This window comes from Drosophila nasuta, chromosome 2L (assembly GCF_023558535.2).
Source record: "Drosophila nasuta strain 15112-1781.00 chromosome 2L, ASM2355853v1, whole genome shotgun sequence".
Taxonomy (NCBI): domain Eukaryota; kingdom Metazoa; phylum Arthropoda; class Insecta; order Diptera; family Drosophilidae; genus Drosophila; species Drosophila nasuta.
The window spans coordinates 21,488,345-21,502,338 of NC_083455.1; the positions used below are offsets into that span (position 1 = coordinate 21,488,345).

The window sequence follows — 13,994 nt, forward strand, 5'->3', positions numbered from 1 at the left end:
TGTCACTTTCGAGACAGCGTCAGGTCAGTCGTGAGGTCAGTTGGCGAGTTCAATGTGATTCCCCTTCCCCTTCCTCATCTCCAACTACCACAGCAAGGGGTTAACAATGTTAGCAATAGCAACACTTAGTTTGTAGTCGTCGTAGTCTATTGACATTGACAATCATTGCATTTACCCATTGGCATGACCACGCATGACGTCACCGTCCAAAGTAGATTAAAAGCAAAACGCGTGACATGTCAGAAGAAAAAAAAAACCAGCAACAGCAACAGCAACAAAGAAAACAAGCCCCAATTTCGCACCCCCGCAATCGGTTGGCTATGCATCAATATTGTCGCAGTAACCCGGAACGATACAATTGTGCAAAAAACGAAAAATAAAGAAAGAAAGCGCGGCACAAATGTTTCAGCTATAAATAGCCGAAGGGAGCTCTTAAAACGAACCATCAGCTGCCCCAATAATCTGCAGATTACGACGTTTTACAATCGGCCAAACTACAAAAATAAAACTAGTCAAAGCGATGGCCAAGGAACTTTGATGGACTGCAGAATATCCTGTAAATAGCTGGCATGAAACAAAAACAGATCTTATCTTAATTTCAGGACTGCAAGTTTTTTAAAATTTTGGACATAAATAAATTCACAATCTTCCGTTAGTTATAAAATAAAATTTAGCAGGTTTCTTAGATAAGTTCTTAAAGAAGTTGAAACAACACAATCCTTATAACGCAATATAAATGTAACTATATGTATATATTACTATATAAACTTAAGTTCATAAGTTGTTAAATAAATAAATATCTAAATACTATATGTCTTCACTTTCAATGTCTCTTTTTTCCTAACTTAAGTTTAATACTGTTAATAGAAAATTTATTCACATAGTGTGTTCACTTTTCAGCCTTTCTAAGCAGTCGAGCATACCCTTCAGCCATTTCACATAGGGTACAAAATAAAGCAAAGCGCGCTAGTCTGTGACGATGGTAATTAATGTGAAATTAATGGCCAGTAGACACGCGGATCGCAGGGATTGCTCGGTGGTAAGGGTAACCAGCCACTAGATGGCGCCACCTGTCGTCCAAAAGGGCTTTTGAGGAGGAGGAGGAGGGTGGGTGTACTTCCTGATTTGGGCACTTTAAAGCGTGCGCCGCGCACCGTCAAGAACTTTGTCAAGTGCATTCAAGTTGCAAGTGCACACTCTACATACATACATACATATTATGCATACAGATATACATAAAATATCACAAGTTTGCCGGTGGCCAGACAAAGTTCAAGTGGTCGACAGACATGGAAATGAAGATGCTAATAAAAGAAAGAAGCGTCAGGGAAGTGGGCAAAGGGTTGTGGAGAATATCTTGTCTGTAAAAAACGCTGATAGCGATTTGTCTGGCTGAACAAGAGTGAAACACGAGGCGACTTGCAAATGCATTTCAAGATTGGATAATAAATTCAAATTGGTTTCCCAGTCTACGGCTGATATTTGCGTAAGCGTATAAATAACGGAGAAAAGAGGAATCAATTTTGCTGTCTCAAAAGTTACAAAGTGATTCAAATTTCATTTGCATGCAAATAAAAGAAACTGCTAAAAATATGAATCATAGAGCAACGAGAAAGATAAATGAAGAGCGGATGCTTAGAATAGAAGTACACTGTAATTATGCTCTTTATATTCATATAATTATACCAATTATTTTAAGCATCTGTTGAGTGATATCACTTAGTTGAATCTCAGTTTTATTAATGCCAAGTGTGTGAAAATTAAAACAGATTCTAAACTTAGTTGTCCATAAGATTGCTTGACTAGAAGTTACCCTATAGCTGTTTTAATCAAATAAATTTAAACTGTGACCACAAATATGTAAACAACAGAATCAAATGAGGTCATAATACCATGAATAATGTAATCAGTGAATTTGAAACTTTTTTTTGTAAATATATTGCATGCAATTGTATTTAGTGTCTGGCAGAGTTCCCAGCTCCCATTGATAATAATTTTTCAACATTTTCGTAAATAGAACCTTAGTATTTAAAATATACTATGCAAATGTTACGCGAGCACAATCGCTTATCTTGAATAATTTTCCCCTGCATATAGAAATGAATAAGCGAATACTATGTATGAAATGTGCTCTGTAAATTGTTGAGTGGCGACGAAGCGTTGCAATAAGCAGCCAACGCGTCATTGAGCACTTGGATCTTGGAGAGATCTCCCAGGCATATCGAATACTTACAAAGTATTTGTAATACATGCGAATAAATGGCAACGAAATGCTTGAACATAAATCTCAAGAATTTGCACAGAGAACGCACGCATTGAGGCGTTGTCGAAATCTAAAACTGAGAATTCTCTCACGACCTCCAAAGCGAGATTCACGCATGAGAAATCAACGACGCCCCAGAAAATATGTCTATATAGCTATATAGAATAAAAACTAGCTAACTCAATTACGATTGTCGCCAACATATAAATAGAAAGATAAATATTATACAAAGAAAAAACTTTGATAAATAGTGACGAAAAAGTAAAATTCATTTAAAATAAGAATCGCGATAAATTTGCCATTTAATTAAAACAATTAAAAACGAACGAGATAAAATGAGGACCCACTGCTCGAGTGTGATCGACTGGGCGCTACTTTGTCGTCGAGATAACTATTTAATTTATGTGAAACATTTTGGGAATATGCCAAATAACAAATTCGGGTTTATATAGGTCAAAATGCAAGTTCTAGACAATACGGGAGATAAGCAGATTCAAGGTGAATGAAACTTCAATGATATGCACAATCTGAAAAGACGCAATTCTTTGCTATTGTTTGCGGTATCGAAAAAAAAACACTTAACATTTATGATCTTTCCATGGAGAGTAAGAGTATGACGGTCTCTGCATGATAGAGATTATCATCTTCTTATTTTTACCGTATGACCACTGTCAAGGGTAATATTATAAATATTTAATATAAGTTAAAAGCCACATCAGAGTTTGATTACTCTGCTCGGTGATTGCATGTTTTTGCATAATTCTTTTGCTCATACTTGTGCTGTTATTAACAATTAATAAATCGCCAGCATTGTTATTATAATTAGTGACGATTAGCTTTAAAGCACGTTTCTTTCGTGTGGATTTTCTAATTTGCTTCTGCTTTTTATACTCGTTGTCTCAAAAAGTAGAAGAGTCTAGTCACTTCATGGCAATGTATGTAACATGTTTGTGCTTCCTGCCTGTCTGTCCATGCTTTTAAACATGAATATCTCAGCGTCTATAAAAATTGCAGATTTAAATTTTTGGGATAATACTTCTACTATTAAGATATACATAAATACAATTTAATTTTGTATTTTATAGGTTTATTTATGAAAATAATATTTTTTGCTACTATTTATCTATCTGTCTGTCCGTGCCTTTAAATATTTATATCACAGTGTCAATGAAAGTGCCCACTTTTAAATTTGATACCAATATTTAGATAAAGACAAAGTTTAATTAACAATTATTGTGGTTTTCCTCACTGTTTTGTATGAATATGGGTAATGAGTATTCCAGAGTCGATCACTTGCCACTGAACTTGTTAACCAATGACTCCGCGGAGTCAACAATTAATCCCCAACACGCCTACTTATCGCCATTGTAGTTGCCTTGAAGCGAGCATTTTTCCCACAGTTAGTGCTTGATTACACCATTTACATAAAACCCAATATATTGCGCTGGGTGATGGGCAACAGTCAAAAACCTGTTTGCTAATGCACAACAAAAGTCCGGAAGACGATAGTACTACGTTTTCTGTCTGTTCTGCACAAGAAAGTACTAAGACCAGGGCTGCAGCAACAGCAACTAATAAAAAATATAATTGAATTCTAGTTGCTTTAGAAGAAACTTGAAACGAAAATCTACAACTTGAATAATAAATAAAAAGAAAATTACCCATATTTTACTTTGCATTTTTATAATAATATCTTGAGATAAAATTCCAATGTAATTCTTCAAAGACTCAGAATTCAAATAGAGTAACAAGTCGAGAACTTTCTTAGTTCTCTCGAAAGTTAGTCGATGTCTGCCCTTCCCCGATTCGTAATTTATAACTTTGCGAGATGAAAGGGTATTAGCATATAAAGCTGCGAGGGATCGCAATGCAAATCTTCAACCCTGCTGACGCTGACGCTGCCGCCGTTGCCGTTGGCGTCGTCGTCGTCGTCGCCGTCGTCGTCGACGTCTCAGCCAGCCTCAACCGCTGACCAGACGAGACCAATTCAATTCATAAGACAAAATTTATTCACGGCCGGAGCTCAGTTGCTGACTGACTGTCGCAATGCCGAGATTGCTATTAGACAAGTGCACCTTTGATTGCTCAGGATTGCCCAGGGCAATGCTGTCGACGCTGTTATTAATTATAATCGCACATCTAAGCGATAGCTCAACCATCGGCGACTATTGTGCGCCTTCGTTGTGCGAATTCTACAATGGCAGCCACATTCTGCAGGAGATAAACACGGCGTGTGGGAACAATGGCAGCTTTGGCGAGGATTGTGGACCCAAGCCCAAGCTGCTCTACATGAGTCCGCGACGCCGTCAACTGTTGCTGGACATGCATAATCTGGTGCGTGACAAAGTCGCCGAAGGAGGCGTCGAAGGATATGCTTCAGCTTCGCAGATGCCCATGCTCAAGTGGGACGAGGAACTGGAGCACATGGCCGAGCTGCATGCGAAGCGTTGTCGGTTTGCCCATGACAAGTGCCGGAATACGCCGCGCTTCAAGTTTAGTGGACAGAATATTGGCTACTTTTGGATTGGACGCGATTTCAAGTCGCATTCCCGTCGCATGAAGACCTTCGTTTTGGACTGGTTCAGAGAGTACAAAGATGCCAATCAAAGCTACATCGACAGCTACCACTCGCATCCGGAAGGGTGAGTCTATCTATCACTTAATTCTTAAGTGCAAAGTCAACTAGTTGAGTTCCAATTTCTGTCCAGCAAAAAGATTGGACACTTCACCATGCTAGTTGGGGATCAAGTGCGTCGCGTCGGTTGTGCTGGGGTCAAATTCCTGGAGCCCGACGAGAATAAATTCCTGTTCATGTTGACCTGCAACTACGACTACAACAATATCTATAACGAGCCCATCTATGAGACGGGTCCAACAGCTTCCAAGTGTGTGGATCCTGTTAGCAAAAAGTATCCTGCACTTTGTGATTGGCGAGTTCCAGAGGAACAGATTAAGGACGACGGCAACACACTGGACAACAATATAGCTGTCTGAACAAAGGGCAGAGTGTGAGAAAGTTCAAATTCAAGTGAAAAGTTATTTGAGAGTGTTTTATGTGGTCTACAGCATTAAGTGAATAATAATAGTAATATATTTAGGAAAAAGTGAACAAGTGCAGAGTGAATGGGATTTTGTTTTGTATTAAACTTTAATTGATAGAAATATTTCATTATTGAGGGTGCATTTAAGACAAAGAATATTAATTTTCCATCAATGATTGTCATTATGAAACATTGATTTTAAATTGGGTACAGAATATCAACAATATATCAACAGCATAGCTGTAAAATTAGTTCTTAAATGTAGAAGAATTTATGGCTACATTTTTAAGAAGACCCGCACCTCTTTCTTTTACAAAAAGAAAACATTATAAAACAGACTTTTACACATATGTTAATTTTGATTCCGTTTCAAAGTATATTGCGATGAGTTTGTAATAGAACATTAGCAGAACGAGTTTTCGACTAGCCGGCGAATAACTAAAACAAAAAACCACATCTACAAAACCAGACTTGACGCGAATTCAAAGCTGCTATCTGTAAGCGCGTAACAATAAAGATTAAGATATATATACAATATATATGTAAAAAAATACATATATGCTACATATGTGTTATGTGTTCATTTCCGTGAGCGATGACGCAACTGAAACAACGCACTGAATGCTGAAAAGAAATTCATTTTGAGTATGTTTCGTTTTTATTTTTTTTGTATTTTTGTTGAAGCCCCGCAGCAGCATTTGCTGGATTACTATCCAAATGTTTGTGGCTCTAGTAAATGCCGAAAACTGCGAGAAACCCATCTGAAACAGGTAACAACAACTGGTAGCTAAAAACATAGCCAACAGCTGCCCAAAAGGATGTCCATCTACCTGGTCCACAGAATTCACTAAAAACTAAAAATGAAACATAGACAAGGGCAGGTGAGGTCGGAGAGAACAGTTACCAAGAGCAGCTGTAGATAAGCATAGATAAATAAATTCAGTTAATTTCTTTTTGGGCGCGTCGGAGCATCGTGTCCAGGAACTAGTTCAAGGATAGAAATGAATGAAAGATGATGGACACTGTGTAAAAGAAATAAAAACAGGCTTAAGAGAATTCTTTTTAAAAAGCTCTATAGAAAACTCATCGAATAGGCAAAAACCACTCTACACCATCAGCTAAATGAATTGAAAACATTTTCACAAACGACCAAATCAAATTTGAATTCATTTTCAATTTTTTCGTTTTATGTTGAAATCGAAAATCAAATATCTTGCATTGAACTGAAACGGAAGCACATATAGAGGCAAAACAAATAAGAATTTAGGGGAATTGAGAAGTCGCAATTTAGATGCTCTATACGGTGAAACATTTAAAATATATTAAACTTATAAGAATTTATATTATTATTGAAAATTATAAATTAGGTAAAAATGTAAATTTAATACAACTAAAACTAAAGCAATGGCAAAATAATAAAAGCGTAGTAAATATTAAAAATATAAGTGATTCAAATGTCCAACTGTTGATTTAAATAATAGATAAGCATTGTGAGTATTACATATTTGATAGCATAGCTAAAGCACACTGTTGGAGAATATTAAAATTGCAGCGGCATCAATGACAACAAACAAGCTGAAAAATAACTGCAGCTGTTGCAGTTTTATAAATGCGGTTGCCCCCCACCTTTTGGGCCAACAACTACCCCAAGCAGCTAACCAACTACCCGACCCGACCCGACTACCAATCCATATACATATTTTAGTCATATATAGTATATTATTTGTATGTGTGGTATGTAGTATTCAATATAATGCTGCGATGTGTGTTAGTGAGCCCTGCAATAATGTTGAGGGCGCATTTTTAGGCGCACGCCTGAATTGGTTGCCAACCGTTGCAAATGTTGCAAATATTTCGAGTTGCTTTCGTTGATGATGTTATTGCTATTGTTGCACGGTTGAGGTTCAGGTTGGGTTTGGGTTTGGGGTTGAACTGCACTGAACTGAACGGAACCAAGCTGAAATTTGGCTTGCCAACTTTTTTGGCCAACTGAAAGGTAAGAGACGAACATGAGCATGAGGTGGAAATAGAGGAAGAAGTGAAGGTGGGCAGAGTGCGGTGTGTGGTAAATGACTTTTAACGTTGACAGTGAAAGCTGTTGGCCAGGCTGGCTTGCGAACTGGGCCAGGCCAGCTGGGGCAAACTAATTGCAACTACACTCTGTTTGTTTACTGTAAATGAGAAAATAAAAGAAATGAATGGATACAATATAGAAATAGAAATAAGACAACCAATGACTTTGATAAATGCTACATTTTGTGCAATGTCAGTAAACTGATGGGTCTTTAGTGCTTATACTATAAAGTATTTGAGTCTTCCCCATGATAGATATGATATGACGCTTTATATCAATTCGCAATTCGATATTGATAACAACAAATCAAAGTGATACAAAAGTGATGGAAAAAGACAATTGAAATGCTGAGCTAAATATTCGCAAATAAAAACCATTTGTTTGTTTAAATTAGATAAACATTTCTGCATGTTTGCAGTTAAATTGAGGATGCTGCCAATGGTCGATTAATCGCATCAAAGGCCTGAACTTTGATCCGATCAACAAATCGATTCAAATACAAACATCTTCGAATGCCAAATGAGCCCAATAAAATGCCACAAGTATTCTACGAAAATACAAAAATTGTTTAACAGCGAAAGTGAGAAAAATGGGAAGAAAAAGAAAATTCTCCGTACTGAAAAATTATGATTAATTAGATTGTACAGAAAACGAAAAGATTAAAGACTTTGGTATTAAAACAGTAGTAAAGTTAAATCACATATTTTTCTCAACTACATTAATGACTATCTCAATCATTTAAGCTATGATACATTTTGTTCAATTCTTAATATATATTAATTTTAATATATGTATATTAATTTGAAAATATGCATATTAGAATAATTATTTATTTCACCATCTAAGTTGAGATCATTTACATAACAATATTACATTTGTCAGTTAATTTCATCCTCTGCGACTTCCTCAGAGTCCGCTGTCTCAACCAATTGGATATTCGAAGGAACACTAACTGCTGCTGGCTTTTTTCTAGTGGCAATGGGAGCTGCAATTGTAGTGCGGCGTGTGGGAATCGGTGGCAATATTGAGGCAGATCTTGGCAGCGTCTTAGGACGTCGCAAGTTGTTCGTATTCAGCTGCTTGTTGTGCGGTAAAAGTGGTTTCTTGGTTGTTTGGGGGACACTACGAGGTGCAGGCGGCAACGCAGTCGTATTGGCAAAGGAGCTGGGATCAGTCAAACGAGATTGTTTCTCCTGCAACTTGGTTACCCAACGTTCGCTGGCCCGACGACGTGCATTGGAGAATATGTTATCACTACCGCTGCTGCTCATCTCTGCATCATTGATTGAAGTTGCGTTGATTGAAGTAGTGTTGGTTAAAGAAGTGTTGGTTAAGGCAGTGTTAGTTAAAGTAGTGTTGGTTAAAGTAGTGTTGGTTAAAGTACAGTTGGTTAAATTGTTGATTGAAGTAGTAGGTAAAATAGTGTTGGTTAAAACAGTGTTGTTCAAACTATTTTTGATAGAATTATTGTTGTTGGAAATATTGTTGATTAAGGTAGTGTTGGTTAGAGCAGTGTTGGTTAAAGTATTGTTGATAGAAGTATTGTTGTTGGAAATATTTTTGATTAAGGAAGTGTTGGTTAAAGTATTGTTGATTGAAGTATTGTGGATTGAAGAATTCTTATTCATCTGTGGCGGCATAGTATTGGGAATGCTGTCGAGAAACTTCATGTACGAATGTACCGGTGGCTTGGGACGCCACGTTGTTGATGCCACACGTGGAGCGCCAAGTGCTGGATGTCGCGGAGTCTTCGATAAGCAATCCTTTAGCTGTGACTCCCCCAGATCCCTGCGACTGCTCTCATTACGAAATTCGTAGACCAAATCATAGATACGTTGTATGGCCAAATCAACGGTGGCCACATTTTGTGCGGTCACCGTAATGCTGCCAGTCGCGAAGATCTTGAGCGTGGCAATCGGATCAGTCATGCGATAAGTGACACCCGGATGCAGTTCCGGCTCGTAGCTGGCTTGGTTGCGATGATGCTCCGAGAACTGCACAATGCGAATGGCCCAGGGCATGGTGCAAGTGCCCAACACATTGTAGATGCGAAAATTATGAAAGCCCACGGGAAATCCCAGTTTCTGCAAACATCGAGCATAGCGACGAGCGGCAATCCTGGCATCCTCCTCCGATGTGGCACCTGTACAGGTAATTCGCCCCGATGACCATATCGAGGCCGTGGTATAAGGACGACGCAAACGCATCGTGAGCATCGAATTCTCTCGCCTGTACTCTACATTGACGCCAGTTAAAGCAATATCGTGCAGATTGAGATGACACTTTACACTGAAGGAACACACGACATTGTTGATGACAATGTCCAGCTCTGCTTTGCCATCATCATCACCAATTGCATTCTGCTTGTCTACTATTTCAGACTCTTGCTCCTGAGACACGTTTAACAAATTGTTCACTTCCAAAGACATTTTATATTCCCAATAAGACAACAAATTGTTTCTAAGAAAAGCGATTTTAATCAATAAAACACAATTTTTTCAATTACAATACAAACTTCTCCGACACTGTCTCCAACTCAAATGACACAATAACAGAAAACCTAATTCGAGAAGCCCCCTAAAAACGTCAAAGCCTAAATGTCAAAAACATAGTTACTACAATTCAGAGCTGATGATTTTACTTTAAAAATACTACTTTAAATATACTGAAAGTATCTACAATAGGTATTTTTCAAGTTTTTTTGTCTTCAACGTATTTAGTTGAAAGAATAAATACCTTTAATGATATAATTTTATCATGTTGGTTCTACATTTGGTTATGACTTTAAGTCATTATGCTAAATTTCAACATAATAATCTTATCAAAATATATATATAAATACAAATAAAAATACATACATTTGTATAATGTTAAGAACCTTCAAATCAAAATAAAATATAAAATAGCATTCCTATGGGAAACATAGCAAATAAATAAATTTCCGAACATAATGGTAAATAAGAAAAATACTTCGTCAACGCTGCAAGCAAAAAGCGATATAAAAATAATAAAATAAACAAGTAAAACTTGATAATGACGGCGAGTCTAGACGATGTTTATAGCAGAGGGGTAGAGAAAGGGGTTCAAAGTACGCGTCATTATTGATTTTCAAGTAAAAGTCGCAACATGCGAATTTGCAAAAATCCACACAAAGAAATCTGAATCATCCGGCACATTTAAAATCCACTAAAGATAAATCTGAAATACCTATGAGCTTAATAATGCCAAATATGCGTCAGCTAAGAAATCTAACGGAAATTATCATAGATTTTTATACTATTAATAGTATTAACATTAAAGAAGATAATGTCAACCCCATGGTGAAGTGCATTTAAAGTGCATGATCCGCTGATAAGCTTGTCTCCTCAAGTGTTAAACACTTTTCTTTTCTTTTAGGGGACTAGGTCAACTTTTATCAAAATCAAATTCCACTTGAAATAAGCTTTAACAATGCCTTATCTCTGAGGGGTCTGGAGGAAGTGAAAAGAAACGTGCAAGGGAAATGTAAACAACTATGAATGAATGAGATAATGATGGATTGTGTGTGAATATTATCATTATTTATGCATTTATTAGAAGCAAACCCACTTGCTCGAAATTAAAAGCTGCGTCGTAGTGTTGCAATTGAAGCGTGTTAATGAATTTATAAATAGAGCAGCACAACAGCTGCATAAACACATCAAGTGAAAGCGAAAGTAGGAAAAGGGTAGAAGAAGAAAAAGAAAGGAACAGAAACGATTGTAAACGAGGGTCGCTGAGAATGTTAAATTATAAACAACAACAAATCAAACAACGAAAGATTCGATCTCTTTTTCTTGTAAATATGAAGAAAAACCATATCTATTGAAAAATATGATAGATTTTATTTTCAGACAATCTATCCTTTATCATATTTATTATCAATTGTACATAAGTTTAATATTCCCAAATATTATCAGTTCTATATAAAACATGTGTAACTATTTAAGTAAAAGTTGTTATAGAAATTCTTAAAAATAATATATTTAAGAAAGCTAGACTAAAACCAACAGGAAACATCTTCCCGCCACAAATAGAAATGATCGATTATGCCATAAATTTATAGCAAGTCTGCATTTCAAGAATAAACAGACCAAACGGGTCCCACATGAATTATAATACAAATATAAATACAAATGTATGTTTGTATTTAACAAAATAAATGCATGAAAAAAACAAAATTCCAGAGCTTTCCATATGAGAGAACAATTCAAATATAACATTCGCAGATATGCCAACAAATTGCCAAGAATTTATTCAAAGCGAAAACAACTGCTCTCTCTCTCGCTCTTTTGTGTATATATGTATGTGTGTATTTAGTTGACGATTAAATCTACCAAAAAAGAAACAATAAATAAATAACTAAAATAAAACAAAGTTCAACACAAACGAAAACGAAACCGGCCGAAGACTGGTGAGCAATGAAATTGGAGGAAGAGGAAAAGTTACGAGAAGGCTAGAATACCGTACATGAATAAAGAAAAAAAATCAAATGGCGGCATTGTTATAGTTGTTGTTTGCTTTTCACACTTCAGTTACTGTTGTTGTTGTTTTAGCAGTAGCCGCTGACACTAGTAAAATTTGTTTGCATTGTAAAACACACATACACACACACACGCGTGCAAACGCACAGAGTCAAGCGTCAAGAGCAGCTGGAGGCGATTCAATGAACAATGCTAGCGACGGCGAGGCTATCAATTTATCGCATGGTAGAAAAATCTCAGCCGGCACAGGAATGTTGTTGCTCCATGTAGCAATCGATTGAATTCGCAACACAAACAGCTAGCACTCAAAAAAGTAGTGGTCGAAAAGAGTTACGTGTTGCTGTTTCTGACCAATTAGCATTACCCAACGTGTGTAAATAAAATTGATGTTTTTTAATTCTAGTTGCTAGGTAAAGTAAAAGAGACAGTAAATATAAGTAAAAACATAAGCATACCACATTTGCATAAGCAGCGCGTTGCGCGCTGAAAGACAATAGAAGCAACAGCAACAATAGTGTACCAAGAACACAACACAAAATTTCTAGCAATAACAAATCACTTTGGCTTTGGCACTTTCTCTTTGATTTTCTTTATTTCTTTCTTTGAAATGCGCTTTGATTTAATATTAAGATCACTTCAGATGCATTTAAGCACACACTGCACTGCACTGAATATTAATAACTTACACACAATTCTTGTGTTGTTCGGGCTATTATTAAATTTTTTTACGATTTGATTTCGATTTTTTACAAAAATATAGCGACGCCCCCGCGTAAACACGTCCGTTCGCTACGCAAGTTCAACGCGAAATTACAGCTGTAAACAAAACTGGAGCTGCAAACCAAGTATCAGACTGTTAAATATAGTGCTGTCAACTCAGCTGTTTTTCCGCCAAAACTAGCTTGTACACGTAATACTTGGCAATTAATGAATGAATTCAATTCTCGTCACTTTCAATTCCTCGTACGTATAAAATTTGTCATTGTGCATAAACCTGTTTAGCAAATTGAGTCACTTTTCATGCACATTTCTTAGCAAAAAATAAAAGTTGGCAGTTCAGGCGCTGTTAATTTACAGAGTCGCTCTCTCGGCCAAACTATCGTTAAATTTAGCGGTGAGCTGTGTTGGCAATATATATCGAAGAATTTTTGTATTAAAAACAAGCATTTTATTTAAATAATAAAGAAGTATACCGTTTAATATTCAAGTGGTGGACATACTGAAGTCTGGGAAACGTAATTGAAATTGCAAACAAATTTAAATTAAGATATATTAATGTACGCCAGTCTACATTGTAACGGCCACGCATTGCTGTTATTAACATTTCAGCACTCTGTTAACTTGAATTAAATCATAAGTATATTCTCGCGTGGAACAGTAGTTCAATTTAGTCAGTCACCGGGAGACGATAAAAACCATTGCCAAGTTACAACATGTCGGAATTACAGGTAAATAATTTATTCATGAGCCACTTTTCGTGGGAAATGTGACATACGTGTGGTCTTATATCCGTATTTATATAGGAATTCGATCAGGCCGCCGAGGATGTGAAGAACTTGAACAGCACACCGTCTGACAACGATTTGCTGGAGCTCTACAGCCTCTTCAAGCAGACCAAAGTGGGAGATTGCAATACAGGTCCGAAAATTATTGCGTTCTAACTGAAAAATAGAGACTTCAGTGTTAAACTATTTGTTTTATAGACAAGCCCGGTTTCCTCGACTTCAAGGGCAAGGCAAAGTGGGAGGCGTGGAACAAAATAAAGGGCATGAGCAGCGCCGACGCCCAAACAGCTTATATAGCCAAAGTGAAATCTCTGATTGCTGCTGTGGGTCTAAAGTCCTAAATAATACAGCCAGATGAGATGCTTTGTCTTTAAAGATCTATTTCTGCATTTTCTTTGTGACATTCAATTCACTTCACTACGTAATACGCACAAATAATTTCGCTTCATTAAAAAAAACATTTGCACAAAATACACAAAACTCTAAAAATGAAACGAATTTCATTTAAATTTGCATTTATTTAGTCAAGTCTGTTCGACAACAGTCGAACCAGACCTAATTAGAAATTATTCAAAATGTAGTTCTATTTAACACGCCCTTAAAAGTACG

At 36.7% G+C, this 13,994-nt stretch overlaps 4 protein-coding genes across 4 annotated transcripts in view; 2 read left to right on the forward strand and 2 right to left on the reverse strand.

Annotated features, from left to right (window-relative positions):
• The window catches only part of LOC132798676 (piezo-type mechanosensitive ion channel component), a 37,737-nt gene extending 25,047 nt beyond the window's left edge, over window positions 1-12,690 (reverse strand). Inside the window, 1 exon segment of the mRNA XM_060810626.1 lies at window positions 12,336-12,690. The gene's annotated coding sequence lies outside the window, so the exon portion shown is untranslated.
• Window positions 4,283-6,676, forward strand: LOC132798757 (antigen 5 like allergen Cul n 1). Its single transcript, XM_060810726.1, has 2 exons — window positions 4,283-4,905; window positions 4,972-6,676. Exons 1-2 carry the CDS (start codon window positions 4,310-4,312, stop codon window positions 5,255-5,257), a joined length of 882 nt encoding a protein of 293 aa, XP_060666709.1. The 5' UTR covers window positions 4,283-4,309; the 3' UTR covers window positions 5,258-6,676.
• Window positions 8,218-9,977, reverse strand: LOC132798768 (uncharacterized). The gene is made up of 2 exons (XM_060810739.1): window positions 9,894-9,977; window positions 8,218-9,838 (listed from the first exon to the last, which is right to left on the reverse strand). Exon 2 carries the CDS (start codon window positions 9,805-9,807, stop codon window positions 8,257-8,259), a length of 1,551 nt encoding a protein of 516 aa, XP_060666722.1. The 5' UTR covers window positions 9,808-9,838; window positions 9,894-9,977; the 3' UTR covers window positions 8,218-8,256.
• A 530-nt stretch (window positions 12,691-13,220) lies between the features above and the next one.
• On the forward strand, window positions 13,221-13,879 carry LOC132798698 (acyl-CoA-binding protein homolog). Its single transcript, XM_060810651.1, has 3 exons — window positions 13,221-13,328; window positions 13,404-13,518; window positions 13,584-13,879. Exons 1-3 carry the CDS (start codon window positions 13,314-13,316, stop codon window positions 13,724-13,726), a joined length of 273 nt encoding a protein of 90 aa, XP_060666634.1. The 5' UTR covers window positions 13,221-13,313; the 3' UTR covers window positions 13,727-13,879.
• Window positions 13,880-13,994: the final 115 nt, after the last annotated feature.

What these genes read in the sequence shown, in the direction of transcription:
- LOC132798757 (XM_060810726.1), top strand. Translation starts at nt 4,310, where the DNA reads ATGCCGAGATTGCTATTAGACAAGTGCACCTTTGATTGCTCAGGATTG. An exon ending in TACCACTCGCATCCGGAAGG is followed by an intron (nt 4,906 to 4,971) that starts GTGAGTCTATCT and finishes ATTTCTGTCCAG; the next exon opens with CAAAAAGATTGGACACTTCA.
- LOC132798768 (XM_060810739.1), bottom strand. Translation starts at nt 9,807, where the DNA reads ATGTCTTTGGAAGTGAACAATTTGTTAAACGTGTCTCAGGAGCAAGAG.
- LOC132798698 (XM_060810651.1), top strand. An exon ending in AGTGGGAGATTGCAATACAG is followed by an intron (nt 13,519 to 13,583) that starts GTCCGAAAATTA and finishes TTTGTTTTATAG; the next exon opens with ACAAGCCCGGTTTCCTCGAC.